We start from the raw sequence: 26,605 nt of genomic DNA on the forward strand, positions 1-26,605 counted from the left end.
CAAGCGATCCTCCCACCTCGGCCAAAAAAATGTTTTATTTTTCTGTAGAGACAGGGTCTCACTATGGTGCCCAGGTTGGTCTTGAACTCCTGGGTTCAAGCAATCCTCCCGCCTCATCCTCTCAAAGTGTTGGGATTATAGGCATGAGCCACTGCATCCAGCCAGTCATATTTCAATTGCTTAATAGTCCCATGTGGCCAGTGGCCACTGTATTGGACAGTGCAGATATAGAACATGCCCTTCATTGCCGAACCCCAAAAAAGGGTGAGCCACCATGCCCGGACCCCTGACTTATTTTTCTCCATGCACTTATCAACATCTGAAATACATTGTTTTTACTTGTTCAATGTCTGTCTCCTCCAAATAGAATTAAGTTTCATAAAAGCAGGGAAATGGTGTGTGGCGTTCAAGGCTATGTTGTAATCCTAGAACAGTGCTTGAGTGGTGATAGTTGCTCAGTAAATGTTTCTGAGTGACTGAGTGGTGGGTGAATAAGTGAATAGATGGATGGGTGGGTGGTCTTTCCAGGAGCAGGGCAGTGATCAGCCACTGGCTTTGGAGGGCTTCTTGCAATTGATTGACATGTCATAGCAGCTTCAACTAGAGTCTAGGGACTTTTTTTGTTTTTGTTTTTGTTTTTTTGAGATGGAGTCTCGCCCTGTTGCCCAGGCTGGAGTGCAGTGGCGCGATCTCGGCTCACTGCAAGCTCTGCCTCCCGAGTTCATGCCATTCTTCTGCCTCAGCCTCCCAAGTAGCTGGGACTACAGGCGCCCGCCACCACGCCCAGCTAATTATTTGTATTTTTAGTAGAGACGGGGTTTCACCATGTTAGCCAGGATGGTCTCGATCTCCTGACCTCGTGATCCACCCGCTTCAGCCTCCCAAAGTGCTGGGATTACAGGCGTGTAATCGCGAAGGCTGCGAGCCACGACGCCCGGCCGAGTCCGGGCTTTATGAGTTCTTGGGTTAAGACCCTTTAGTAGCTGTAAGCACAGATTATCTGGACACCCTCCCTCCACTTAACATCCAAAATAAAAACAATTCAGCCAGGCATGGTGGCTCATGCCTGTAATCCCAGCACTTTGGGAGGCTGAGGCAAGTGGATCATTTGAGGCCAAGAGTTCGAGGGCAGCCTGGCCAGCATGGTGAAATCTTGTCTCTACCAAAAATACAAAAAATTAGCCGGGCGTGGTGGTACACGCCTGTAATCCCAGCTACTTGGGAGGCTGAGGCAGGAGAATCGCTTGAACCCGGGAGGCAGAGGTTGCAGTGAGCTGAGATTGCGCCACTGCACCACTGCACTCCAGCCTGGGTGACAGAGCAAGACTCTGTCTCAAAAGCAAAAACAAAAAATAAAAACAATTCAAGTGAAAAGAAGTCCATAATCTGAGATTGATATCTACATCGACTTATCGGTAATATCAAATTGTGTGTGCATGCATGACATTTTATCATTTCATGAGAAGAAAAAGCAAAGCACATTTCTAATAGGGCTGGTTTGTGTAGAGTACCTGAAATAGGAAGAATGTGATATATGGTCAACATCTCAGTCAATATTTTTTGCCAGCTTTTTTTACCCTGTAAATTATTTTTGTTCCAGGTGCGGTGGCTCGCCCCTGTAATTTCAATACTTTGGGAGGTGGAAGCAGGTGCATTGCTTGGGTCCAGGAGTTTGAGACCAGTCTGGGCAATATGGTAAAACCCCATCTCTACAAAAAATACAACAAATTAACTGGGTGTGGTGGCACACACCTGTAGTCCCAGCTACTTGGGAGGCTGAGGCCGGAGGATTGCTTGAGCCTGGGAGGCAGAGTGAGTGGAAATGGCACCACTGCACTCTAGCGTGGGTGACAGAGTGAGATCCTGTCTCAAAAACAAAACACAAAACAAAACAACAAAATGTTTTGTATTGTGAAAAAAATACATCATTCATATAGAAAAGAATAATATTCAAGGGTTAAATTCCTAAAATCTTTTACTCATTTTTTTGACACCCTTTCTTTCCTGGTATGTAAAGTACTTTGGTTGGCGTGGTGGGTGATCTAACCTATCTTGTATCCTCAGCATCAAATTCATTCATTCCTGAATTATTCATTCATTCAACTTAGGAGGTATTTATTAAGCATCTGTCCTGTACCAGGCTCTGTGCTAGACCCTGGTAATTCAGCAGTGACAGAAAGAGACAAGGTCCCTGCCTTCATAGAGGTTATAGAGTCAGAGACAACACACAAGTAAAAAATTAAAAAGGACAGAGTAGGCTGAGTGTGGTGGTTCACACCTATAGTCCCAGCACTTTGGGAGGCTGAGGTGGGAGGATCACTTGAGCCCAGAAGTTCGAGACTAGCCTGGGCAACATAACGAGACCTCATCTCTACTAAAATATATGCATATTAACTGGGTGTAGTGGTGCACACCTGTGGTCCCAGCTACTCAGGAGCCTGAGGCGAGGAGTATTGCCTGAGCCTGGGAGATCAAGGCTGCAGTGAGCTATGATGGTACCACTGCACTCCAGCCTGGGCAACAGAGCAAAACCTTGTCTTAAACAAACAACACAAAAAGGATGGAGTAGTAACAGGGGTGAGTGAGTGTGGTGGAGTGGGCACTTAGGAGCTATGTGGTGTTTGAAGGAGTGAGCAAAAGCTCATCAAAGCACAGAGCAAGTCTTCATCTTCTCCAGAGTCCCAACCTCCAGTCTGGAGTCTGGCCCAGAGACAGGATCCACGCAAGTTGTCAAACAGAACTAATTCCCATAGTAGCTGGTGAGAGGCCTGGATCCAGTGACCTACAAGGTCCCTTTTTACCCAGAGTTTCCATGATACTTTGTGTGGGAAACAAACCCCTGCTGTGAACTCAGCACCAAATACGGTTGGGCAAGTTTCTTGGCTAGAACGCGGGGGAAGCTGGTGGTGGTTTTAGTGCCATTTAGATCATACTTGGCTGGTGCCCACATCCTGGGAGGTTCATGCCTGTTGGTAGGATGTGGTGTCCTGTGGGAAAAGTTGCCAAGAAAGGACCCCAGGATGCTCACCAGATGTACCTGCCTCTGCCACTGCTCATTCATTCATTCATTCATTCTTCAGATGGAGGGCCGCTTTTTTTTTTTTTTTTTAAGATGGAGTTTCGCTGTTGTTGTCCAGACTGGAGTGTGATGGAGTGATCTCGGCTCACTGCAACCCCCGCCTCCTGGGTTCAAGTGATTCTCCTGCCTCAGCCTCCCAAGTAGTGGGATTACAGGCATGCATCACCACGCCCGGCTAATTTTGTATTTTTTTAGTAGAGACGGGGTTTCACCATGTTGGTCAGGCTGGTCTTGAACTCCTGACCTCAGGTAATCCACCCGCCTTGGCCTCCCAAAGTGCTGGGATTACAGGCATGAGCCACAGTGCCCAGCCCAGATGGAGGGCCTTCTGTGAGCAAGACACCGCTTTTAAGCCTCAGAGAGACTTTGTCCTTAACCTGGAAGAATAGTATATGGCAGAAAAATTGGCTATGCCTGGCCCTGCTCCCTCATGTCTCCTGGAATTACCCAGTCATCCTCCTACCTAAGTAATAATCTCCTAATTGCTGAAATCTGGCTCCAGTGACCAAGAAGTTCTAGGCGTTCTTAGATAGAGGCACCCCAATATCTGAAATATGCTACCCGCTCCTGTGCAGATGGTCAACAGCAGCCCACGCTGACCACAGGACTACAGTGGCCATCCCAACAGCAAGGCTCTTGGCTGGACCAATTCAGTAGAATGTCTGACAATAACTGTAACGAGACGATCTTATTCTTTAAGGATGAGAAGGACATCAAGGCTCTAAGTAGTGAAATGACCTGTGGTAAAACCAGGAGTCTGTCTTGACACTCAAGCCTTGGGCAAGTCACCATGCCTGGGCCTCAGTTTCCCTGTTGGAAAGCCAGAGCAGGCCAAGGGTGGTGGCTTATGCCTGTAATCCCAGCCCTTTGGGAGGCTAAGGCGGGAGGATCACTTGAGCCCAGGAGTTTGAGACCAGCCTAGGCAACAAAGCAAGACCCCGTCTCTACTAAAAACTGAAAAAGAAAAAAATTAGCCAGGTGTAGTGGTGTGCATCTGTAGTCCCAGCTATTTGGGAGGCTGAGGTGGGAGGATCGCTTGAGCCCAGGAGTTCAGGTTACACTCCAGCCTGGGCAATAGAACAAGACCCTGTCTCAAAAAAAATAAAAAATACCAGGTCAGTGAAGCCCCCTCTGTGCTTACCTCTGCAGGTTGGCGTGAGAAATGAGGTGACATCATGCTGGAAAAAGTGTGTGTTCCTATATGCAAACGAGGGGGTGGATCCTAGTTATAAAAATAATGATGCCTGTGTTCAAAGACATGGTCGTGACATTTTTTGTTTGAAGTTGAGGAACTTCCCTGGAGTGTCTAAAGAGGAAAAATCAGAACAGTTCTTCCTAGGAGGGGGTAGGTGGTGTATGAAAAACAGGATAATTACCTAGTTGATTTGTATGGAATTTTATTTTTATTTTTATTTATTTATTTGTATATATTTTTTGGGATGGAGTCTTGCTCTGTTGCCCAGGTTGGAGTGCAGTGGCGTGATCTCGGCTCACTGCAACCTCCGCCTCCTGGGTTCAAGCAATTCTCCTGCCTCAGCCTCCTGAGTAGCTGGGATTACAGGCACCCGCCACCATGCCTGGCTAATTTTTCTATTTTTAGTAGAGACGGGGTTTCACCATGTTGGCCAGGCTGGTCTTGAACTCATGACCTCAAGTGATCCACCTGCCTCAGCCTCCCAAAGTGCTGGGATTATAGGCGTGAGCCACCGTGCCCAGCTTATACAGTATTTTAACATTTACAAAGCACTTTTAAATCCATGGCCCCCTGAATTTTTTCATGGTGAAGACTACAGCTTTGGGGTCTGATAAACCTGTGATGGGTTCCTAGTTCCAACACTTACTGTGTGAGCAAGCAACACTTACTAATTGTCTGAGCCTCAGTTATTAATCTGTAACATGGAGATAATTCTTTTGTTTGTCTTTTGGGTTTTTTTTTTCTTGGAATTGGAGTCTTGTTATGTTGACCAAGCTGGTCTTGAATTCCTGGGCTCAAGCAATCCTCCTGCTTTAGCCTCCCAAAGTAGCTGAGACCACACCAGCACAATGGGGATAATTCTCTCTAAAGAGTAGTTTGGAGTATTAAGTGTGACGATGCATGTTAAATACTTTATTTTATTTATTTATTTATTTTCTGAGACGGAGTCTCGCTCTGTCGCCCAGGCTGGAGTGCAATGGCAAAATCTTGGCTCACTGCAAGCTCCGCCTCCCAGGTTCACACCATTCTTCTGCTTCAGCCTCCCGAGTTAGCTGGGACTACAGGCACCCACCACCATGCCCGGCTAATTTTTTGTATTTTTAGTAGAGATGGGGTTTCACCATGTTAGCAGGATGGTCTTGATCTCCTGACCTCGTGATCCACCCGCCTCGGCCTCCCAAAGTGCTGGGATTACAGGCGTGAGCCACCACGCCTGGCCCACATGTTAAATACTTTAAATAGCCTGGTACAAGGTAGGCAAGTACTCAATAAATCTTAGCCAGTGTTGTTCATGTTGTTTGCAACTCCTTCCTCACCATCATGCTGATGAGGCCCATGGTATTAGAGACTCCATTCCCAAGATGAGAAAAATGTGACTCTGAGGCAGCTGTGGTCTCTCCTGGGGTGGCTTGGCTGTTGGGTGACAGGCCAGTATTTTAAACCAACCCAGGCTCCAGCCTGGGGCCCCTGACCCCACAGCTGTTGAATATTCAGTAGGTCCATGCTGTTCTATATTCAAAGACCTTTGTTTGTGGTTAATAATAGCTCTTTGTTTCTGCTAGCAGGAGGGTAGCCTCCATGCAGGGCTTAGACCCTTTTCCTTTTCAGGGGCCACACCCACCCTACCCTCATATTGGCTCTAGGGAGCCACTGCCACTAATGGAAGTGTGTCATATCCTCAGGGTGTGCCAGGCAGGGAGGTAGAAGGGTGGGTGAGGCTCGTAGACTTGCACATGGTGATTGGCAGGGCCCCAGCCACGTGTCCGTGTGTCATCTACAGTGGGACAGCTGCTCCATTGTGTCTGAACTTGCCTATCCGAGAAAGGCAAAGATTACAGTGTAAGAGCCAGGCCTTGACCGGTCCCCACCTGGCCCTGCCCCTGCCCATCCTCATCCGGTTGGTGCCTTTATGGAGCTCTGTGTGTGCCGAGCACTGCCTGGGACCTTCTACCCATGTGATCCCCTTTAATGTTCATAAACAGGCTGTGTAGCAAGTCCTGACCCCAGCCTTGCCCTTGCAGCCTCCAGGGTGACCTTTTTTTTTTTTTTTTTTGAGACGGAGTTTCGCTCTTGTTGCCCAGGCTGGAGTGCAGTGGCACGATCTCGGCTCACTGCAACCTCCGCCTCCTGGGTTCAAGCGATCCTAAATAGCTGGGATTACAGGCACGCGCCAGCGTGCCCAGCTATTTTTAGTAGAGACAGCGTTTCTCCATGTTGGTCAGGCTGGTCTTGGACTCCCGACCTCAGGTGATCCCCTTGCCTTGGCCTCCCAAAGTGCTGGAATTACAGGCGTGAGCCACCGTGCCCGGCCCAGGGTGACCTTTTAAAATGCAGTCAAAGCACAACATCCCAAGGTCCTGCCACAGTCTACAAAGCCCGACTTGGTTCGACCCCAGCCACCCCTCTGACTTTAACGTTTCCATTCTCCCTGTCCTAAATACCTATTGTTGCTCAACACACTGCTCCAAATGTGCTGGCTTAAGCCATGTTATTATTTCTGCTGATTCTGTGCATCAGGGACGATGCAGGGCACGGGGAAGCCCGCTTGCACTGCTGCCTGGGATGTCTGCTGGGGCTGGACCACCCAAGATGGCCTCATCATGGCGATGCCTGGTGAGGATGCCCCAGGGGTTTTTTTTGTTTTCTTTTGTTTTGCTTTTTTGAGACAAAGTCTTGCTCTGTCGCTTAGGCTGGAGTGCAGTGGTCCAATTTCGGCTCACTGCAACCTCTGCCTCCCAGGTTCAAGCTATTCTTCTACCTCAGCCTCCTGAGTAGCTGGGATTATAGGCGCGTGCCACCACGCGCAGCTAGTTTTTTTTTTTTTTTTTTGTATTTTTAGTAGAGATGGGATTTCACCATGTTGGCCAGGCTGGTCTTGAACTCCCCACGTCAGGTGATCCGCCTGCCTCGGCCTCCCAAAATGCTGGGATTACAGGTGTGAGCCACCGTGCCTGGCTGTCCCAGGGGTTTGAAGACACGAGCCTGGGGCCTTGGTTCTTGCAGTCACCCAGGTTGTTGGTTCTTTTTGTAGGCTTAGGGGCTCTTCCTCTCCACCTCATTGTCCTAGGCAGTTGGACTTCCTACCAGGCAACCCTGGCCCAAGAACGCAGAAGTGGCTACTGCAAGGCCCTCTTATGACTTTGGGCTGGAAATGGCAGAGCATTACTTCCATTGAGTCCTTTGGTTAAAGCAAGCACAGGTCCTGTGCAGATTCAAGGAGGGGACCACGCAGAGGGCCAGGCCAGTGTGGCTCATTGGAGGCCACCAGCGAAACCGCCTACCAGGTTCTTGCTCATTCACTCTTCCTCCAACCTGTCACACACTCTCCTGCCACTGGGCCTTTCCACTTATGGGTTCCGTCTGCCTGGGGTGCTTTTCCCCAAATATCCAGGGGTCTCACCCCTTCCCTTCATTCAGCCTTAGCTAAATGTCACCTTTAAAGAGAGACCGAGATCGCGTGCCACTGCACTCCAGCCTGGGTGACAGAGCGAGACTCCGTCTCAAAAAAAAAAAAATAAAATAAATATATAAAATAAAGAGAGACAATACCTGACCCCACCTTATCAAAAACAGTTCACCCCCCTCATATCACCTCTGTCCCCTGACACCACTCTGTTCTTTTTTTTTTTTTTCATTACACTTATCACTTCCTGGCATAATATTTACTGCCTGTTTATTATTTGATATCCCTCTCCCCCATCTCAGAATATAACTGCCACGTGAGTAGGGCACTTGCCTTGTTCACTGCAGTTCCCTTAGCTCCAGATATGACACATGGTAGATAGAGTTGTTGAATGAGTATTTGAGATGAGGAAACTGAGTCTTAGAAAGGTTAAGTAACTTTCACAAAGACACACAGCTAATAAGTGACAGAGTGGGGATCCAAACTCAAGCATTTGGCATCGATCATGAAGCTTTGCTGCATAGAAGCTTTGCTGCATAGGGGTAATTGCTTAGGTAATTATGGCTGCCTGCCCCCTCTTCTCCCTGAGTCCTGTCTGTCTCCACTCAGAGTGATCTTCCTGCAACTAAAATCTGATCAGGGATAAAACCCATCTTGAAGGTAGCTTCCCTCCCCTTCAGCAGAAAGCCCGCCTGCCTTAGCCTGCTGCCCAAGACACAGCAAAGCCTGGCTTCTAGCTCTGGCCTGATATAGAAACGATAAGGGTTTTGGAGTCAACCCTGGCTTTGTCTGCAGTGCTCCCAATCACCAGCTCTCTAAATGCAAGCAAATTAGGAATGTCATTCATTCTGAGTGTCTGTGGTTAGCAGGGTGGTCAAGCTGGCTGAAGACTGGTCTGGAGTGGCCTCAGCTGGGGCGGTCATCCCACATAGTCTCATCTTCCAGCAGGCTAGCTCAGGCTTGTTCTGGCTGGGCTCCAGAGAGAAGCAGAAGTCTGCAAGACCTCCTAAGGCTGGGCTTAGAACTGGCCCAGCATCACTTCTGCTGTGTTCTGTTGGTCCAAGCAGATCAGGAGGCCAGCCCAGATCCCATGAGTATGTGTGAAGCTCTTAACACCATGCCTGACACACGGGAAATGCTATTATTATTGTTGTTGATGTTGTTGCCATGCATTTGCATAGTATACTTTATGCTTTTTAGAGTTTTATTGAATACGTTACTATACCCTACACTGTGGGAGGAAGTTGGAGCAAATATTACTAGCCCCATTTGACAAATATTTAAAATATTTAAAACTTTGGGCAAGTTTAGATAACTTGCCCAAGGCCATGCTTTTAGCTAGTGTCTGCAGCCAAACACTGGAAATCAGATATTGTGCAATTTAAAGCATGTCTGCAAACACATCTGCAGAAAGTGAGCCCATCTGCAGATGATTTCATTGTCCTGAGCACCACTGTGGTAAATAAAATAAGATCAAAATGCTGTCGTCACCGACCCAGGCTAGTAACTATCTGCAAGGTTCAGTGATGATGTCCAAGATCCAAGTTTCCTGCTTGGCTTCCGAGCTCACTGGAGTGAATGATGACTTTCTTTTCTTTTACATAGAGAACCTCTCTCTAGACTCCAGTTGCTTCTCTTCTCCACCTGTGAACTTCCTCCAAGAATTGCCAAGCTACCGGTCCATTGCACGTAGGAGAACGACTGTCCATTCCCGGGACAAGCAAAGCGGAACTTTGCTAAAGCCAACCGACTCTTACAGCTCCCAGCTGGAGGACAGAATCGCTGAAAACCTCAGCAGCCAATCTCTTCGAAATTATGCACTGAACATCTCTGAGAAGCGGAGACTAAGGTTTGTTCACTAGCCACCTGGAACCTGCATTGTGTATGTTATGGCCCAGAGGTACGTTTTGTGCATGAAATGCATTTCCTGAAGAGCTCATATAATTAAAATTTTATTCCTTAGGGTAAGCTAAGCCTCTTTGACAAAGATACCTGAATTTTCTTCTCCACTCCTACTGCTTCACTTGACTAGCCTTAAAAAAGAAAAAAAGAAAGACACCCAAACATACTCAACATATTAGAAGTTTCTTTCCAGGCCGGGCGTGGTGGCTCACGCCTGTAATCCCAGCACTTTGGGAGGCTGAGGCGGGTGGATCACCTGAGGTCAGGAGTTCGAGACCAGCCTGGCCAACATGGTGAAACCTTGTCTCTACTAAAAATACAAAAAATTAGCCGGGCATGGTGGCGGGCGCCTGTAGTCCCAGCTACTCTGGAGGCTGAGGCAGGGGAATGGCGTGAACCCGGGAGGCGGAGCTTGCAGTGAGCCGAGATTGCGCCACTGCACTCCAGCCTGGGGAACAGAGTGAGACTCCAGCTCAAAAAAAAAAAAAAAAAAGAAGTTTCTTTCTTTCTCTTTCTTTCTTTCCTTCCTTCCTTCATTCCTCCCTTCCTCCTTTCTTTCTTTCTTTTTCTTTCTTTCTTCTTCTTCCTTTCCTTTTTCCTTTCCCCTTTCCCCTTTCCTTTCCTTTCCTTTCCTTTCCTTTCCTTTCCTTTCCTTTCCTTTCGTTTCCTTTCCTTTCCTTTCCTTCTTTCCTTTCCTTTCCTTTTTTGAGACACAGTTTCACTCTTGTTGCCCAGGCTGGAGTGCAATGGCATGATCTCAGCTCACTGCAACCTCCACCTCCTGGATTCAAGCGATTCTCCTGCCTCAGTCTCCCCAGTAGCTGGGATTACAGGCATGTGCCACCATGCCCAGCTAATTTTGTATTTTTAGTAGAGACAGGTTTTCACCATGTTGGCCAGGCTGGTCTCGACCTCCTGACCTCAGGTGATCCGCCTGCCTTGGCCTCCCAAAGTGCTGGGATTACAGGCATGAGCTACTGTGCCTGGCAGAAGTTTATTTCTTGCTAGCATAAAGTACTAGGTTCAGGTCAATGGGGGACTTTGCAGCCATTCAGGGACCCAGGCTCTTTCCATCTTGTGGCTCTGCATACCCCTAAAGCCTCATTTTTGACTGCAACCAAGCAGTACAAAAAGAAAGAGTTTGCAGTATGAGTATACCAGTCAGCTATGCAGCAGAATAAATCACCCCACAACTGAGTAGCCTAAAACAATAGTTTCTCAAGTCTACCAGTCAGCTGGACAAATCCTTCTAGTTTGAGTTGGGCTGAATCTTTATCCATAGTCGGCTGTGGTTGGGGAGGTGTCTCTGCTGATCTAGGCTGGGGATCAGCTGGCTGTAAGCTGGTCTGGGGTGGCTTCAGCTGGGATGATCACATGGTATCATCAGGATAGCTCGGGTTTGTTTGCATGGCAACATCTGGAGCCCAAGAGAGGATCAGAAGCCTGCAGAACCTCTTGGGACTAGGCTTAAAAGCAGCTCAGCTTCCCTCCTACTGCAGTCTGTGGTCTAACAAGATCACAGTCCAGATTCAATGGGTGGGAAAAGATTCCTCCCGCTAATGAGAAGAGCTGTAAAGTCACATGGCCACGAGGCATTCACACATTCATTGAGTAATCGGGAGTTTTGGGAGTGGGTTAAGAGCCAAGTCTGAAAGGTGCACATATTGCTTTTCTTTACATTTCTACCAGAGAGAATTTAGCCACATGGTCATACCTAACTGCCAGGAAGGCTGGGAAGTGTCTCCAGCTAGTGCCAGAGAAGGGGAGAATGGATTTGGGTGGTAGCTTGCCATCTCCCCCATTCTTGAAGAATTTAAAACATAATTTTCCCATTGACCTGGTGTAATGACAGAGGTGGTTATTTCTGCTTAACTCTCGAATTACTGCCCCCCACAGGGTCAGTAGCATAAATGCATTAGAAAGGTCGGGCAAAGTGGCTCATGCCTGTAATCACAGCAACTTGAGAGGCTGAGTCAGGAGGATTGCTTGACAGCAGGAGTTCTAGACCAGCCTGGACAGCATAGCAAGACCCTGTCTTTACAAAATAAATAAATAAATAAATAAATAAAATAATAATAATAGAAAAATTAGCTGGGTGTGGTGATGTGTGCCTATAGTCCCAGCTGCTCAGAAGGCTGAGGTAGGTGTATCACTCAAGCCCAGGGCTAGGAGGGCTGCAGTGAGCTATGATTCTGCCACTACCCTCCACCCTGGGTGACAGAGTAAGACCCTGTCTCTATGAAGAAAATAGCAAAACAAAATAACACATTGGATGATACACTGTACCTTGTAGGTTTGAGAATACATTATCTTTGGTTTTATTTTTAATTTGGGTGGTCTTGTATTCTCAAAAAATATTGAGACTTTATAAATGTATTTTAGCTGGCACAGTGGCTTATATCTGTAGTCCCAGCACTTTGGGAGGCTGAGGCAGGTGGATCACTTGAGCTCAGGAGTTCGCGACCAGCCTGGGTAATGTAGTGAAACCCTGTTTCTACTAAAATTACAAAATTTAGCTGGGCATGGTGGTGCACTCCTGTAGTCTCAGCTACTCAGGGAAGATCACCTGAGCCCAGGAGGTTGAGGCTGCAGCAAGCCAAGATGGCGCCACTGCACTTCAGTCTGGGTGACAAAGTGAGATGTTGTCTCAAAAAAAAAAAAAAAAGTATTTTAGTGCTCCCTTTGGCAGCACATATACTAAAATTGGAGCAATACAGAGAAAATTAGCATGGCCTCTGAGCAAGAATGACACACAAATTCATGAAGCGTTCCATATATAAATTTATTTAAAAACCAAATAAATAAATAATATATTTTATTTCCCACTCTTTCAGATTCACAGATTTTGAATTCTTATAAACTATTACTGCTCTATACCAAACTCTGCCACACCTAAGAGAGAGACATATTTTCTTCCATCAAGGGACTTCCAGGCTCACTGGAAAAATGAAACTAACAGACTCATGAGAGCAGGGCCCATGTCTATCTGGTTTACCAGTGAATCCCTAGAAAGTGGCAAAGAAGGCTGGGTGCGGTGGCTCACGCCTGTAATCCCAGTATTTTGAGAGGCCAAGGTGGGTGGATCACCTGACGTCAGGAGTTCGAGAACAGCCTGGCCAACATGGTGAAACCTCATCTCTACTAAAAATACAAAAATTAGCCAGGTGTGGTGGTGGGTGCCTGTTATCCCAGCTACTCGTGAGGCTGAGGCAGGAGAATCACTTGAACCCAGGAGGCGGAGGTTGCAGTGAGCTGAAATCGTGCCACTGCACTCCAGCCTGGGCGACAGAGTGAGACTCCATCTCAAAAAAAAAAAAAAAAAAAAAAGAAAGTGGCAAAGAAAAGGACACAGGAAGGATCATTCTTTTTTTTTGAGACTGAGTCTTGCTCTGTCGCTCAGGCTGGAGTACAATGGCACGATCTCGGCTCACTGCAACCTCTCTGCCCCAGGTTCAAGCAATTCTCCTGCCTCAGCCTCCTGAGTAGCTGGGATTACAGGCACCCACCAGCATGCCTGGCTAATTTTGTAATTTTTAGTACAGACAGGGTTTCACCATGTTGGTCAGGCTGGTTTTGAACTCCTGACCTCAGGTGATCCGCCTGCCTTGGCCTCCCAAAGTGCTGGGATTACAGGCTTAGCCACCGCACCGGGCCAGGAAGGATAATTCTAATTGCTAATAGTTGTTATTCTAAGCTCTTTATTTCCTTTAATCCCCTCTCCACCCTCTGAGGCAAGGTTTTCAAATTATTATTATTATTTTATTTATTTATTTTTAGACGGAGTTTCGCTCTTGTTGCCCAGGCTGGAGTGCAATGGCGCCATCTCGGCTCACCACAACCTCTGCCTCCCGGGTTCAAGCGATTCTCCTGCCTCAGCCTCCTGAGTAGCTGAGGTATGCACCACCACGCCTGGCTAATTTTGTATTTTAGTAGAGACAGGGTTTCTCCATGTTGGTCAGGCTGGTCTCAAACTCCGGACCTCAGTTGATCCGTCTGCCTCGGCCTCCCAAAGTCCTGGGATTACAGGCATGAGCCACCGTGCCTGGCCTATTTTATTTATTTATTTTGAGATGGAATCTCACTCTGTCACCCAGGCTGGAATGCAGTGGCGCCATCTCGCCTCACTGCAACCTCTGCCTTGCGGGTTTCAGCGACTGTCCCACCTCAGCCTCCTGAGTAGCTAGGATTACAGGCACCTGCCACCTTGCCTGGCTAATTTTTTTTATTTTTGGTAGAGATGGGGTTTCACCGTGTTGGTCAGGCTCGTCTGGAATTCCTAGCCTCAGGTGATCTATCTGCCTTGGCCTCCCAAATTGCTGGGATTACAAGCATGAGCCACTGCGCCCGGCCGAGGGAGGGTTTTTTTAACCTTAGCACTCTTGGTTTTTTTTGAGACGGGGTCTTGCTCTATTGCCCAGGCTGGAGTGCACTGGCACCATCTTGGGTCACTGCAAGCTCTGCCTCCCGGGTTCACGCCATTCTCCTCCCTCAGCCTCCCAAGTAGCTGGGACTACAGGTGCCCGCCACCGTACCCAGCTAATTTTTTTGTATTTTTTATTTTGTTTTTAGTAGAGATGGGGTTTCGCCGTGTTAGCCAGGATGGTCTCGATCTTCTGACCTTGTGATCTGCCTGCCTCGGCCTCCCAAAGTGCTGGGATTACAGGCGTGAGCCACCACACCTGGCCGCACTCTTGCTTATCGAGATTTGGGGCCAGATAGTTCTCTGTTGTGGAGGGCTGTCTGTGGATTGGAGGATGTTTAGCAGCATCCCTGGTCTCTACCCACTAGATGACAGAAGCATGTCCCCCTCCCCCAAGTTGTGACAATCAAAGATGTCCCCAGACCATTGCCTGATGTTCCTTGGGGGGTGTGCAAAATCGCCCCCACTTGAGAACCACTGATCTAAGGGTGGGTACTTTACTAACTCCAAGTTACAGATAAGGAACCCAATGCACAGCACTGCGAGGCTTGTTTGGATGGAAGGTTCAAGTCCTTTTCTTTAATAGGAGCTTTCTGTCTGATGGAGGACAGACTGGTGGGAGGGTGGAGGCGTGTGCCGTGTGCCATGGATGGCTGGCAAATTCCTCATGTTTCCTCTCTCGCCTTCAGGCCCCAGCACCTTCTCTTTCCCCTGCTCTCCTTACTCCCTGCTCCAACACCAACTTGGACTTGGGGCGCCTCCTCCAGGTTTCCAGAGCTCTGACCACATCCCCTTTTGTAGCACTTCTCCCAGGGAGCTGTCGTTGTTGGACGTCAGCATGTTTGCCTTCCCTCCAGACTCAGGATCAGCTTTGTGGGCCATGCAGTCTCTGTTGCAACTACTTAATTCTGCTGTTGCAGATGGTTCATAAATGAATTGGCATGGCTGTGTTCTGGGAATATTTATGGACACTGAAATTCGAATTTCATGTGATTTTCATGTGTCACAAAATATTATTTTTCTTTTGGCTTTTATTTTTATTATTTTTATTTAATTGTTTTTTTTTTTTTTTGATATGGAGTCTCGCTCTGTCACCCAGGCTGGAGTGCAATGGCAATATCTCGGCTCACTGCAACCTCCGCCTTCCAGGTTCAAGTGATTCTCCTGCCTCAGCCTCCCTAGTAGCTGGGATTACAGGTGCCTGCCACCATGCCCACCTAATTTTGGTATTTTCAGTAGAGACGGGGTTTCGCCATGTTGGTCAGGCTGGTCTTGAACTCCTGGCTTCATGTGATCTGCCTGCCTTGGCCTCCCAAAGTGATGGGATTACAAGTGTGAGCCACTGCGCCTGGCCTCCTTGTTTTTTTTTTTGAGACAGGGCCTTGCTCTGTCTCCCAGGCTGGAGTGCAATGGTGAGATCTCAGCTCACTGCAGCCTGATCCCCCAGGCTCAAGCAATCCTCCTGCCTCAGCCTCCCAAAGTTCAGAGATTACAGGCATGAGCCACTGTGCCTGGCCCGTCATTCCTTTTTGAGGTTGAATAATATCCTATTGTGTGGATAGACCACATTTTAAAAAATCCACTTATCCGTCAGTGGACATTTGGATGGTTTCTACCTTTTGATTGTTAGCAACAATGCTGCTACGAACACTCAAGACAAGTTTTTTTTTTTTTTTTTTGAGACCGAGTTTCGCTCTTGTTGCCCAGACTGGCCAACATAGTGCAGTGGCATGATCTCGGCTCACTGCAAACTCCGCCTCCCGGGTTCAAGAAATTCTTCTGCCTCGGCCTCCCAAGTAGCTGGAATTACAGACGCCCACCACCATGCCTGGCTAATTTTTGTTTTTAGTAGAGATGGAGTTTCACTATGTTGGCCAGGCTGGTCTCGAATTCCTGACCTCAGGTGATCCACCTGCCTCAGCCTCCCAAAGTGCTTGGATTACAGTCATGAGCCACCGCGCCCAGCCTCATGACAAGTTTTTGTTTGAGAGCCCTGTTTTCAGTTCTTTGTATGTACCTAGGAGTGGAACTGCATGGCACATGGTTATTCTGTTTGACATTTTGACGGACTGCCAAACTTTTTTCCATAGTGGCGGCATTTTATATTCCTTGTGGCAATGTATCAGCGCTCACATATTTCTCTGTCCTTTCAGCTGGGGTTTTATGAGATGCTGAGTCTTTCTTTTCTTTTCTTTTTTTTTTTGAGATGAAGTTTCACTCTTGTTGCCCAGGCTGGAGTGCAATGGCATCGTCTCGGCTCACCGCAACCTCCACCTCCCAGAGGTTCTTCTGCCTCAGCCTCGTGGAATAGCTGGGATTACAGGTGCCCGCCACCACACCTGGCTAATTTTGTATTTTTAGTAGAGATGGCGTTTCACCATGTTGGCCAGGCTGGTCTTGAACTCCTGACCTCAGGTGATCCACCTGCCTCGGCCTCCCAGAGTGCTGGGATTACAGGCGTGAGCTACTGTGCCAGGCTGGGATGCTGAGTCTTGATGCTGCTGTTGTTGTCATTGTCATGATCATGTTTTCCATGATCATGCAGGGACATTCAGGAGACACAAATGAAGTATCTCTCCGAATGGGACCAGTGGAAGCGGTATAGCAGCAAGTCTTGGAAGAGGTTCCTAGAGAAGGCTCGAGAGATGACGACCCACCTGGAGCTGTGGCGGGAGGACATTCGCAGCATAGAAGGTATGCTGTCCTCACCTCTCTGCAGGCTCCTCCGCAGAAGTCTGTGTCTGGGGAGCAAGTACAGCTTCATTTCCACTAGGGTCTAGCTGAAATTGAGCATTTCTTTCCATGATGAATGTGAGCAACAAACCACAGCAAGGTTTAGCAGAACCTGTGACTTTGTCACCAGGAAAAATCGTGGATATTTTCCTGTCCCTTCCAGTTGTTGTATTTATCTTGGAATACCGTTAATACCCATGAATACTTGGAAATTTCAGTCGTTATTAGACTTGCCACTAGATCTTGTTATTTAATGTGCTAGTGAAGACCAGGCACAGTGGCTCACTCCTGTAATCCAGCACTTTGGGAGGCCAAGGTGGGTGAATCATGAGTTCAGGAGTTTGAGACCAGCCTGGACAACATGGTGAAATCCCGTCTCTACTAAAACTACAAAAAATTAGCTGGGCATGGTAGTGCATGCCTGTAATCCCAGCTATCTGGGAGGCTGAGGCATGAGAATCACTTGAACCCGGGAGGTGGACGTTGCAGCGAGCCGAGACCGCACTATTGCACTCCAGCCTGGGTAACAGAGTGAGACTCTGTCTCAAAAGAAGTGCCAGTAAGGGTGCTCATGATGCTCACATAGGTCATTCTGTCACACATATTTTTAAAATAATATGATAACTGTATATCTTTTTATCTTATGCATTTAAATTAAATGCATAAATAGTATTATTTTAAAATAATATTAAATTATTTAATAATTTAATTTAAATTAAATGCATAAAATAGTATTATTTAAAAATAATATTAAATTATAATATTTTAATATTAGTAAACTTATTTCATGCATTAGAATATTATTATGCATAAATATATTATTTTAAAATGTTATACTTTTAATTTCAATGCATAAAATAAAAACAGACATATAGTTATCATATTATTAAAAACATTATCCCAGCCAGGCGGTGGTTCATGCCTGTAATCCTAGCATTTTGGGAGACTGAGGCAGGAATATCATCTGAGCCCAGGAGTTTGAGACCAGCCTGGGTAACAAAGTTTAAGACCTTGTCTCTACAAAAAAAAGTTGTTTTTTTTTTTTTTTTTTTGAGACTGAATCTTGCTCTGTCGCCCAGGCTGGAGTACAGTGGCGCAATCTTGGCTCACTGCAAGCTCCGCCTCCTGAGTTCACATCATTCTCCTGCCTCAGCCTCCCGAGTAGCTGGGACTACAGGCGCCCGCCACCACGCCACCACGCCCGGCTAATTTTTTGTATTTTTAGTAGAGACGGGGTTTCACCGTGTTAGCCAGGATGGTCTCGATCTCCTGACCTCGTGATCCACCCTTCTCGGCCTCCCAAAGTGCTGGGATTACAGGCGTGAGCCACCACGCCCGGCTCCAAAAAATGTTTTAAAAATTAGCTGGATGTGGTGCTATACGCCCATAGTCCCAGCTTCTGGGGAAGCTTAGGCAGGAGGATCACCTGAGCCCAGGAGTTTGAGGCTGCAGTAAGCTATGATTGTGCTATTGCACTCCAGCCTGGGTAACAGAGCCAGACCCTGTCTCAAAACAAAAACATAAATAAACAAACAGAAAGCCTTATGATCCTGAGTCGAGGTTCATCACTTTTACCAAACTGCAAAGAGTTCCTATGGCCCTGAAAATACTGTGAACCCCTACTTTCCTATAATGGTGAGAATTTGGGATTAAAATATTGTCATTAGTTGGCTTGGGCTGCCATAACAAAATACCGCAGACTGGATGGCTTAAAAAACAGAAACTTTTTTTTCTCATAGTTTTGGAGGCTTGAACAGGCCTTCTTGCTGTGTTCACGTAACCTTTGCTTTGAGTGTGCTCTGAGAAAGAGTGCAAACTCTCTGGTGTCTCTTTTTATAAGGACACTAATCCCATCATGGGACCCCACTCTCAAGACCTCATTGAAACCTAATCACCTCCCAAAGGCTCATCTCCAAATACCATGACACTGGGGGTTAGGGCTTCACCATACGAATTTGAGGGTGGGGACACAATTCAGTCCGTAGCAAGTATGCAAAAATGGGAAGTTGTGCCAAAATACAAAATTAGCCGGGCACAGTGGCTCATGCCCCCATCCTAGTGCTTTGGGAGGCTGAGGCAGGAGGATCACTTGAGTTCAGGAGTTTGTGACCAGCCTGGGTAACATAGTAAGATCCTGTCTCTATTTAATCTAAAAATAAAAATGAAAATAAAAAAACCCAAAATACAAAATTAGAAACATTAAACATTTTTTTGATTATCTATTTTATTTTATTTTTTGAGACAAAGTTTCGCTCTTGTTGCCCAGGCCGGAGTGCAATGGTGCAGTCTTGGCTCACTGCAAGCTCCGCCTCACAAGTTCAAGTGATTCTCCTGCTTCAGCCTCCCACGTAGCTGAGACTACAGGCACGTGCCACCAGGCCGGCTAATTTTTGTATTTTTAGTAGAGACAGGGTTTCACCATGTTGGACAGGCTGGTCTTGAATTCCTGACCTCAGGTGATCTGCCTGCCTTGGCCTCCCAAAATGCTGGGATTACAGGCGTGAGCCACCACGCCCGGCCAGGATTATCTATTTTACAGCAAAACATTTTTCAAACATCTCCCCAAAACTGCTAAAATGGAAACTTTGTGAGGTTTGTAAGGAATGTAGTAGGATAAACAAAGGAAATGATTGTCTCCATTATTACTATTTTAAGACCTAAAAAATACAATTGGCAATCTATCCAATGAACTACCTTTTTATTGTTGTTTTATTTAGAGAATATAACATATTTCTAAAAGGCTTCTTGGCTCACTTAAGACTTTGACCATGCACTCATACTTTTTTCTTGAGATTTAAGTTTAACATTATGTTTGGAGCAAAATAATAAAAGCTGTTATTGAACATTTACTATAAACCAGGCATTGTGTTAAGCACTTTACTCATTACCTCAGTTAATCTTCAAAGGAAACTTTCATTTAGGTACTTGTCATTTGCCTGGCTCAGAGAGTTTGAGATCTTGTCCAGGTTCACTCAGACAGGGTGAGGCAGAAGCAGGGTTTGAACCCAGGCATTCAAGATGTAGAGTCCAAGGTTTTAGCCACTATGTCTAGCTTCCTCTCTTGCGAAGTGGTAGGCTTTCTTCAGATTTTCATTCAGAAAGTGGCTTGTGTGGTAGACGGTAGGTTCTCCCCGGGAACCGGGATTTTGATTTTCTGTGCAGTTACTCTGCCCCTGTGATTTCTTGGCTGGGTAGGTGCTCATCTGACATGAAGTGCAGGTGTGATAATTAAATTTCTTGCCTCTGGCAGATTGCTAAGTATTAGACAGTGGCAAAAAACTGTGGGTATCTTATATCTTCGGTCTCCAGTAATAAGTTCTTTGCCCCTACCAAGAACAAGAAGCCATCCTTGCTCTTCAGAATGCTTTCTATCCTCAGCAATTTAATCATTATCTAGCGGAAGGTTGGTTTTCTATTTGCAAATCAATTGATGTAATTCACCACAAAACAGAATAAAAGAAAAAAATTATATGATCATCCCAACAGATGCAGAAAAAGCTCTGATAAACTTCAGTTCTCATTTTTAGCAAATAAGAAGTAGATAAGACCTTTCTTAATTTTGATTTTAAAAACCTATAAACATTATACAGCAAACAACATACTTAATGATGAAATATTGAAAGCTCTTTCCCTGAGATTGAGAATGAGAAAAAGGTGCCGATTATCACAGATTCTATTCAAAATCATCCTGGAAGTTCTAGCCAATGTAGTAGGATGGGCGAGGGGAAGGATAATAATTGGAAAGGAAGAAATAAAATGTCATTTTTTTTTGCAGATGACAATGATATGCATGTAGATAATTAAAAAGAACTATTAATGTTAATGTAACAAGGTTTATTGTTAATGTTAGTGTCTCTGTATAAAATGAATTGTATTTCCATGTACCAACAACAAACATTTAGAAAGTGAAATTTTTTTAATGATACAATTTACAATAGTATCAAAAATGTCAGGGCTGGGCGTGGTGGCTCACGCCTATAATCCCAGCACTTTGGGAGGCTGAGGCAGGTGGATCACCTGAGGTCAGGAGTTCGAGACCAGCTTGGCCAACATGGTGAAACCTCGTCTGTACTAAAAACATAAAAATTAGCTGGGCGTGGTGGCTCAGCCTAGGGAAGCTGAGGCGTGAGAATTCCTTGAACCCAGGAGGCAGAGGTTGCAGTGAGCTGAGATCACGCCACTGCACTCCACCCTGGGCAACAGAGTGAGACTTGGTGTCAAAAATAAATAAATAAATAAATAAAAGCCAGATATCTAGGAATATATCTAAAGAATCATATGCAATAATTATGCACAGAAAACTATAAAGTATTATTGAGAAAAACTAAGGAAGACCTAAATATACCATGTTGATGGATCAGAAGACAATATTATAAATATGTCACTTCTCCTCAAATTGACCTGTATATTTTATGTAATCCCAATCAGAATCTTAGCAGATTGCATGTGAAAATTAAAACACTAATTCTAACATTTGTACATAAATGCAAAAGACCAAAGATATCTAAGACAATCTTGAGGAGTAACAAAGCTGAAAGATACCATGTGACAAGTCTTACAAATCTGCAATAATTAAGACAGTCTAGCACTGGTGTAAGGATAGACATGTAGACCCATGGAACAGGATAGAGTTTAGAAACAGATTCATACATATATGTTCAGGTGATTATTTCCAAAAAAGACAGCCAATAAATGGTGCTGAGTCAACTAGAGATTCATATAAGGAAAAGATAAATATTGAGCCCTCCCTCATACGATTCTCAAGTGATTAATTCAAGATTGATTGTAGATCTACAGGTGAAAAGTTAAAACACTAGAAGATCAAGTCTTAAAGCTAACAATTAAGAAAAAAATAAAATGTTTCTTCCTCCTTCCAGCTACTGATTCCTCCAGCTTCAGCTTTTGTGGCTGATTGAATCTATGATGTGTAGTGTATCAATATCCCTGGTCAGTGATGTCCGGGTTTGTTTTTTCCAGGGAAATTTGGCACTGGGATTCAGTCCTATTTCTCCTTCTTGAGATTCCTGGTGTTGCTGAATTTGGTGATATTTCTGATCATCTTTATGCTGGTTTTGCTCCCAGTCTTACTCACGAAATACGAGATCACCAACAGCAGCTTCATGCTCATTCCTTTCAAAGACATGGGTGAGTGTAAGGCCTGGTTTACTACGAAGTGTGTTTGTTTTTCACCATGTACCTTGCTACAATGCTTCCTTTGCTAAGAATCTTTATTCTAATTCTTGGGCGACTGTATTAGTCAGGATGGTCTAGGTTATGCTGCAGAAACAAGTGACCCCATAATGCTCATGCTGCTGTGGAATAACAGCATGCAGGCATGACAGCATAACAGTATGAGACTGTGAGTGAGAAATAACCACAAAGGTTCATTTCTCACTCACAGTCCATGTCCACTGTGCGCTCTGGAGCCCAAGCTGATGGAGCAGCCTCTATCTGGAGCATTGATAGTCACACATACAAGCAAAACAGAAGCTCTACATGCGGACTTACATACAAAATATATAAAAAAGACATATCCCCAGATGTGTGGGGAGAATAGTGAAGGAAACATTAGAAGTAGAAGGAGAAAGAAATGTTACTGTATTGGACACATTGGGGTTTGGACTGAAAATGGCAAATCACAAATACACAAACATATCTATGTGCAAATATGCAAATATATATGACATTTCTAAATGTAATATACATATACAGTCATGTACCCCATGTCAATGTTTCAATTAACAATGGACCACATATGCAATGGTGGTCCCCTAAGATTATAATACTGGATTTTTACTGTACTTTTTCTTTGTTTAGATATGTTTAGATACACAAATACTTAACATTGTGTTGCAGTTACCTACAGTATTCAGTGCAGTAATGTGCTGTCCACGTTTGTAACCTAGGAGCATAGGCCATACCATACAGCCTAGGTGTGTAGTAGGCCATCCCATCTAGGTTTGCGTAAGTCCACTCCGTGATGTTCGCATGACAAAATTGCCTAAGGACATATTTATCAGACTGTATCCTCCTCGTTAAGCCATGCATGACTGTACATGCTTATACACACAAATAGTGAAAAACAGGCAGGCTGTGGCCGGGTCCGGGGGCTCACACCTGTAATCCCAGCACTTTGGGAGGCTGAGGTGGGTGGATCACCTGAGGTCAGGAGTTCAAGACCAGCCTGGCCAACATGGCGAAACCCCATCTCTACTAAAAATACAAAAATGAGCCAGGTGTGGTGGTGAATGCCTATGATCCCAGCTACTTGGGAGGTTGAGGCAGGAGAATCGCTTGAACCCAGGAGGCGGAGGCTTCAGTGAGCCAAGATCACGCCATTGCACTCCAGCCTGGATGACAGAGCGAGACTCCATCTCAGAACAAACAAACAAACAAACAAAAAAACCAGGCAGGTTATAGAGACTGTAAAACTGTTTCCACTGACATTCTGGTTTTTGTTTCTTACAGATATACAATGTACAGTCTATCCAGTAAGCAGTTCTGGACTCATTTACTTTTACAGTTATATCATAGACTTGCTTTCTGGCACTGTAAGTATTTAACATAATCCTTTGTTTAGCTCCTCAATCTACTAAAAATTGATTGATGTAAAGATCAGTTTCCCAAATTTCTGCAGTGAGAGCTAAACACAAGTGTTGGTTGACATATGTACCAGTAAATGAAACAGGATTTGCAGTTACCTCATCAGAAGGAACAATGTTCACCATCTCCTGCTAGAATGTCAGGAAATATGCTTTATCGCTTTCGGCCATTGGCCTTTTTCTAGTCCTTTCTTTTTATTTATTATTATTATTTTTTTGAGATGGAGTCTCGCTCTGTCACCCAGGCTGGAGTGCAGTGGTGCAATCTTGGCTCACTGCAATCTCTGCTTCCCAGGTTCAAGTGATTCTCCTGTCTCAGCCTCTCGAGTAGCTGGAATTACACGTGTGTGCCACCACGCCAGCTAATTTTTGTATTTTTAGTAGAGACGGGGTTTCACCATGTTGGCCAGGCTGGTCTGGAACTCCTGACCTCAGGTTGTCCACCCTCCTTGGCCTCCCAAAGTACTGGGATTATAGGCGTGAGCCACCATACCGGCCTCTAGTCCTTCCATCTTTGTATTGATCTGCAACACAATACCAAGGTCCCCCACAGAAAGAAGCTTCAGTGAAAATGAACCCAGATAGAATGTTTACAATTTTCTCTGACACCGATAAACCCCAACATTTTGGAGTCCCAGACTGGATGGATGAAAGATGTAGCTCTTCTTTCCAGAAATTACACACAGGGACATGTGCGATGCACAACCTCACACTTTCAGGTGATATGCACATATACCTGCATATCATGTACATGGGCATATGAAGATTCTCTGAAATCCCTTATAAGTCAATCCCAGGTTAACATCCCCCCCCACCACCCCAACTCTAAAATGGACTTAATCTCTTTGCTTTTATGGTAGTTGTAAAAGGTTTTTATTATCGCCTTCTAAAGAAATGATTTTGGCCAGGTGCAGTGGCTCACACCTGTAACCCCAACACTTTGAGAGGCCGAGGCAGGAGGATTGCTTGAGGCCAGGAGTTTGAAACCAGCCTGGGCAACATCTCTCTACACAAAATAAACATAATTAGCTGGGCGTGGTGGCGTGCACCTGTAGTCCCAGTTACTCTGGAGGCTGAGGTAGGGGAATCACATGAGCCCAGAAGGTTGAGGCTGCAGTGAGCCAAGACTGAACCACTGCACTTCAGCCTGGGCAACAGAGCAAGACCCCATCTTAAAAAAACAGATTTTGTGGTTTTTCATTTTTTTATTTCACGTTTTTCATCAAATAAGATTGCAGCTATGAAAAGTGGCCATCTTTGCCCTTTAGACCAGGGTTTCTCAAACTTGGCACTATTGATATTCTTTTTTTTATTTTTTTAAATTTTTTTAGAGATAGGATCATGCTCTGTTGCCCAGGTTAGAGTGTAGTGGTGCAATTGTAGCTCACTGTAATCTCAAACTCCTGGGCTTAAACGATTTTCCCAAGTAGCTAGGACTACAGGCGTGCACTACACTTGGCTAAAAGCAATGAGATTTTGGCTCAGTGTGGTGGCTCACACCTGTAATCCCAGCACTTTGGGAGGCCGAGGTGGGTGGGTCACAAGGTCAGGAGATCGAGACCATCCTGGCTAACATGGTGAAACCCCGTCTCTACTAAAAATACAAAAAATTAGCCAGGCGTGGTGGCAGGCGCCTGTAGTCCCAGCTACTCGGGAGGCTGAGGCAGGAGAATGATGTGAACCTGGGAGGCGGAGCTTGCAGTGAGCCGAGATTGCGCCACTGCACTCCAGCCTGGGCAACAGAGTGAGACGCTGTCTCAGAAAAAAAGCAATGAGATTTTAAGTACTGGGGTAACAGGCATGAGCCACCGTGCCCAGTGGATTAGATAACTCTGTGTTGTGTAGGGCTATCTGGTGCACAGTAGCACGCTGAGCTGTATCCCTGGTCTCTACCCGCTGGATGCCAGCAGCACTGTCCTCTTCCAACTCTGACAACCAAAAATGTTTCCAGAGATTGCCAAATGTTCCCTAGTGGACAAAATTACCCCCAGATGAGAACCACTGCTCTAGGTGTTTAAGAAATACAAATAAGTATTTTTATTTTTTCAGAAATACTTTCTGAAAATTACTGGTATCAAAATACCATACCGGCTGGGTGCGGTGGCTCATGCCTGTAACCCCAGCACTTCAGAGAGGCCAAGGCGGGCAGATCACCTGAGGTCAGGAGTTCAAGACCAGCTTGGCCAACATGGTGAAACCCCATCTCTACTAAAAATGCAAAAATTATCCAGGCATGGTGGCAGGTGCCTGTAATCCCAGCTACTTAGGAGGCTAAGGCAGGAGAATTGCTTGAACCCGGGAGGCCGAAGTGCAGTGAGCTGAGATCGCGCAACTGCATTCCAGCCTGGGCAATGAGAGGGAGAGTTCGTCTCAAAACAAAACAAAAAACAAAAAAACAAATAAACAAATGCCATACCATTGAGCTTCTACTTTTCTGAATAAATTGGTAGAAAGCCTTGAATTTGTCCACTGCATTTGATTTTGAAAAAGCCCCCCACCCTTTTTTTTTTTTTTTTCTTTTTGAGACAAGATCTGGCTCTGTTGCTCAGAGAGTGCAGTGGCACGATCTTGGCTCATTGCAACCTCTGCCTCCTAGGCTCAAGCCATCCTCCCACCTCAAGCCTCCGAAGTAGCTGGGACTACAGGTGCATACCCCCATGCCCAGCTAATTTGTGTGTGTGTGTATGCGTGTGTGTGTGTTTTGTAGAGACAGAGTTTTGCCATGTTGCCTAGGCTGGTCTCGAGCCCCTGAGCTCAAGCAATCCATCTGTCTCGGCTTCCCAAAGTGCTGGGATTACAGGTGTGAGCCACTATGCCCCGCCTGATTTTGAAAAAACCCTTTTACATCTCTGATCTCACGTTTTCCTAAAAACAACCCAGAGGAATTGTTGGGTGGGTGTTCAAATGTCTATTATGCAAAAAAAGTTAAAAAAAAAAATAGATGGCTGGGCACAGTGGCTCACGCCTGTAATCCCAGCTCTTTGGGAGGCCGAGGCAGGTGGATCACGAGGTCAGGAGATCGAGAGCATCCTGGCTAACACAGTGAAAACTTGTCTCTACTAAAAATAGAAAAAAATTAGCCAGGCGTGGTGGCAGGCACCTGTAGTCCCAGCTACTTGGGAGGCTGAGGCAGGAGAATGGCGTGAACCCGGGAGGTGGAGCTTGCAGCGAGCCGAGATCACGCCACTGCACTCCAGCCTGGGCGACAGAGTGAGACTCCGTCTCAAAAAAAAAAAAAAGAAAGCAAACTTAGGATCAAATCCCAGAGCTG

The 26,605-nt window shown here is 45.8% G+C and overlaps 1 protein-coding gene and 1 non-coding gene across 5 annotated transcripts in view; both read left to right on the forward strand.

Annotated features, from left to right (window-relative positions):
• Positions 1-26,605, forward strand: part of TMC7 (transmembrane channel like 7) — a 78,992-nt gene that overhangs the window by 16,716 nt on the left and 35,671 nt on the right. For 2 of the 4 annotated variants that reach the window (XM_034939959.3, XM_034939960.3), the window contains exons 2-5: positions 9,283-9,526; positions 16,545-16,693; positions 21,710-21,877; positions 23,201-23,283. In XM_034939959.3, the coding sequence (XP_034795850.3) occupies positions 9,283-9,526; positions 16,545-16,693; positions 21,710-21,877; positions 23,201-23,283 (644 nt within the window). Of the gene's footprint in view, positions 1-9,282; positions 9,578-16,544; positions 16,694-21,709; positions 21,878-23,200; positions 23,284-26,605 lie in introns of those variants that run through there. The other 2 variants (XM_034939962.3, XM_034939961.3) reach the window with 2 other exon arrangements.
• On the forward strand, positions 12,253-12,359 carry LOC112437506 (U6 spliceosomal RNA). The gene has a single exon (XR_003026103.1). It is a non-coding gene; the product is annotated as a U6 spliceosomal RNA (small nuclear RNA).

The sequence above is a fragment of the Pan paniscus genome, chromosome 18 (genome assembly GCF_029289425.2).
Source record: "Pan paniscus chromosome 18, NHGRI_mPanPan1-v2.0_pri, whole genome shotgun sequence".
Taxonomy (NCBI): Eukaryota; Metazoa; Chordata; class Mammalia; order Primates; family Hominidae; genus Pan; species Pan paniscus.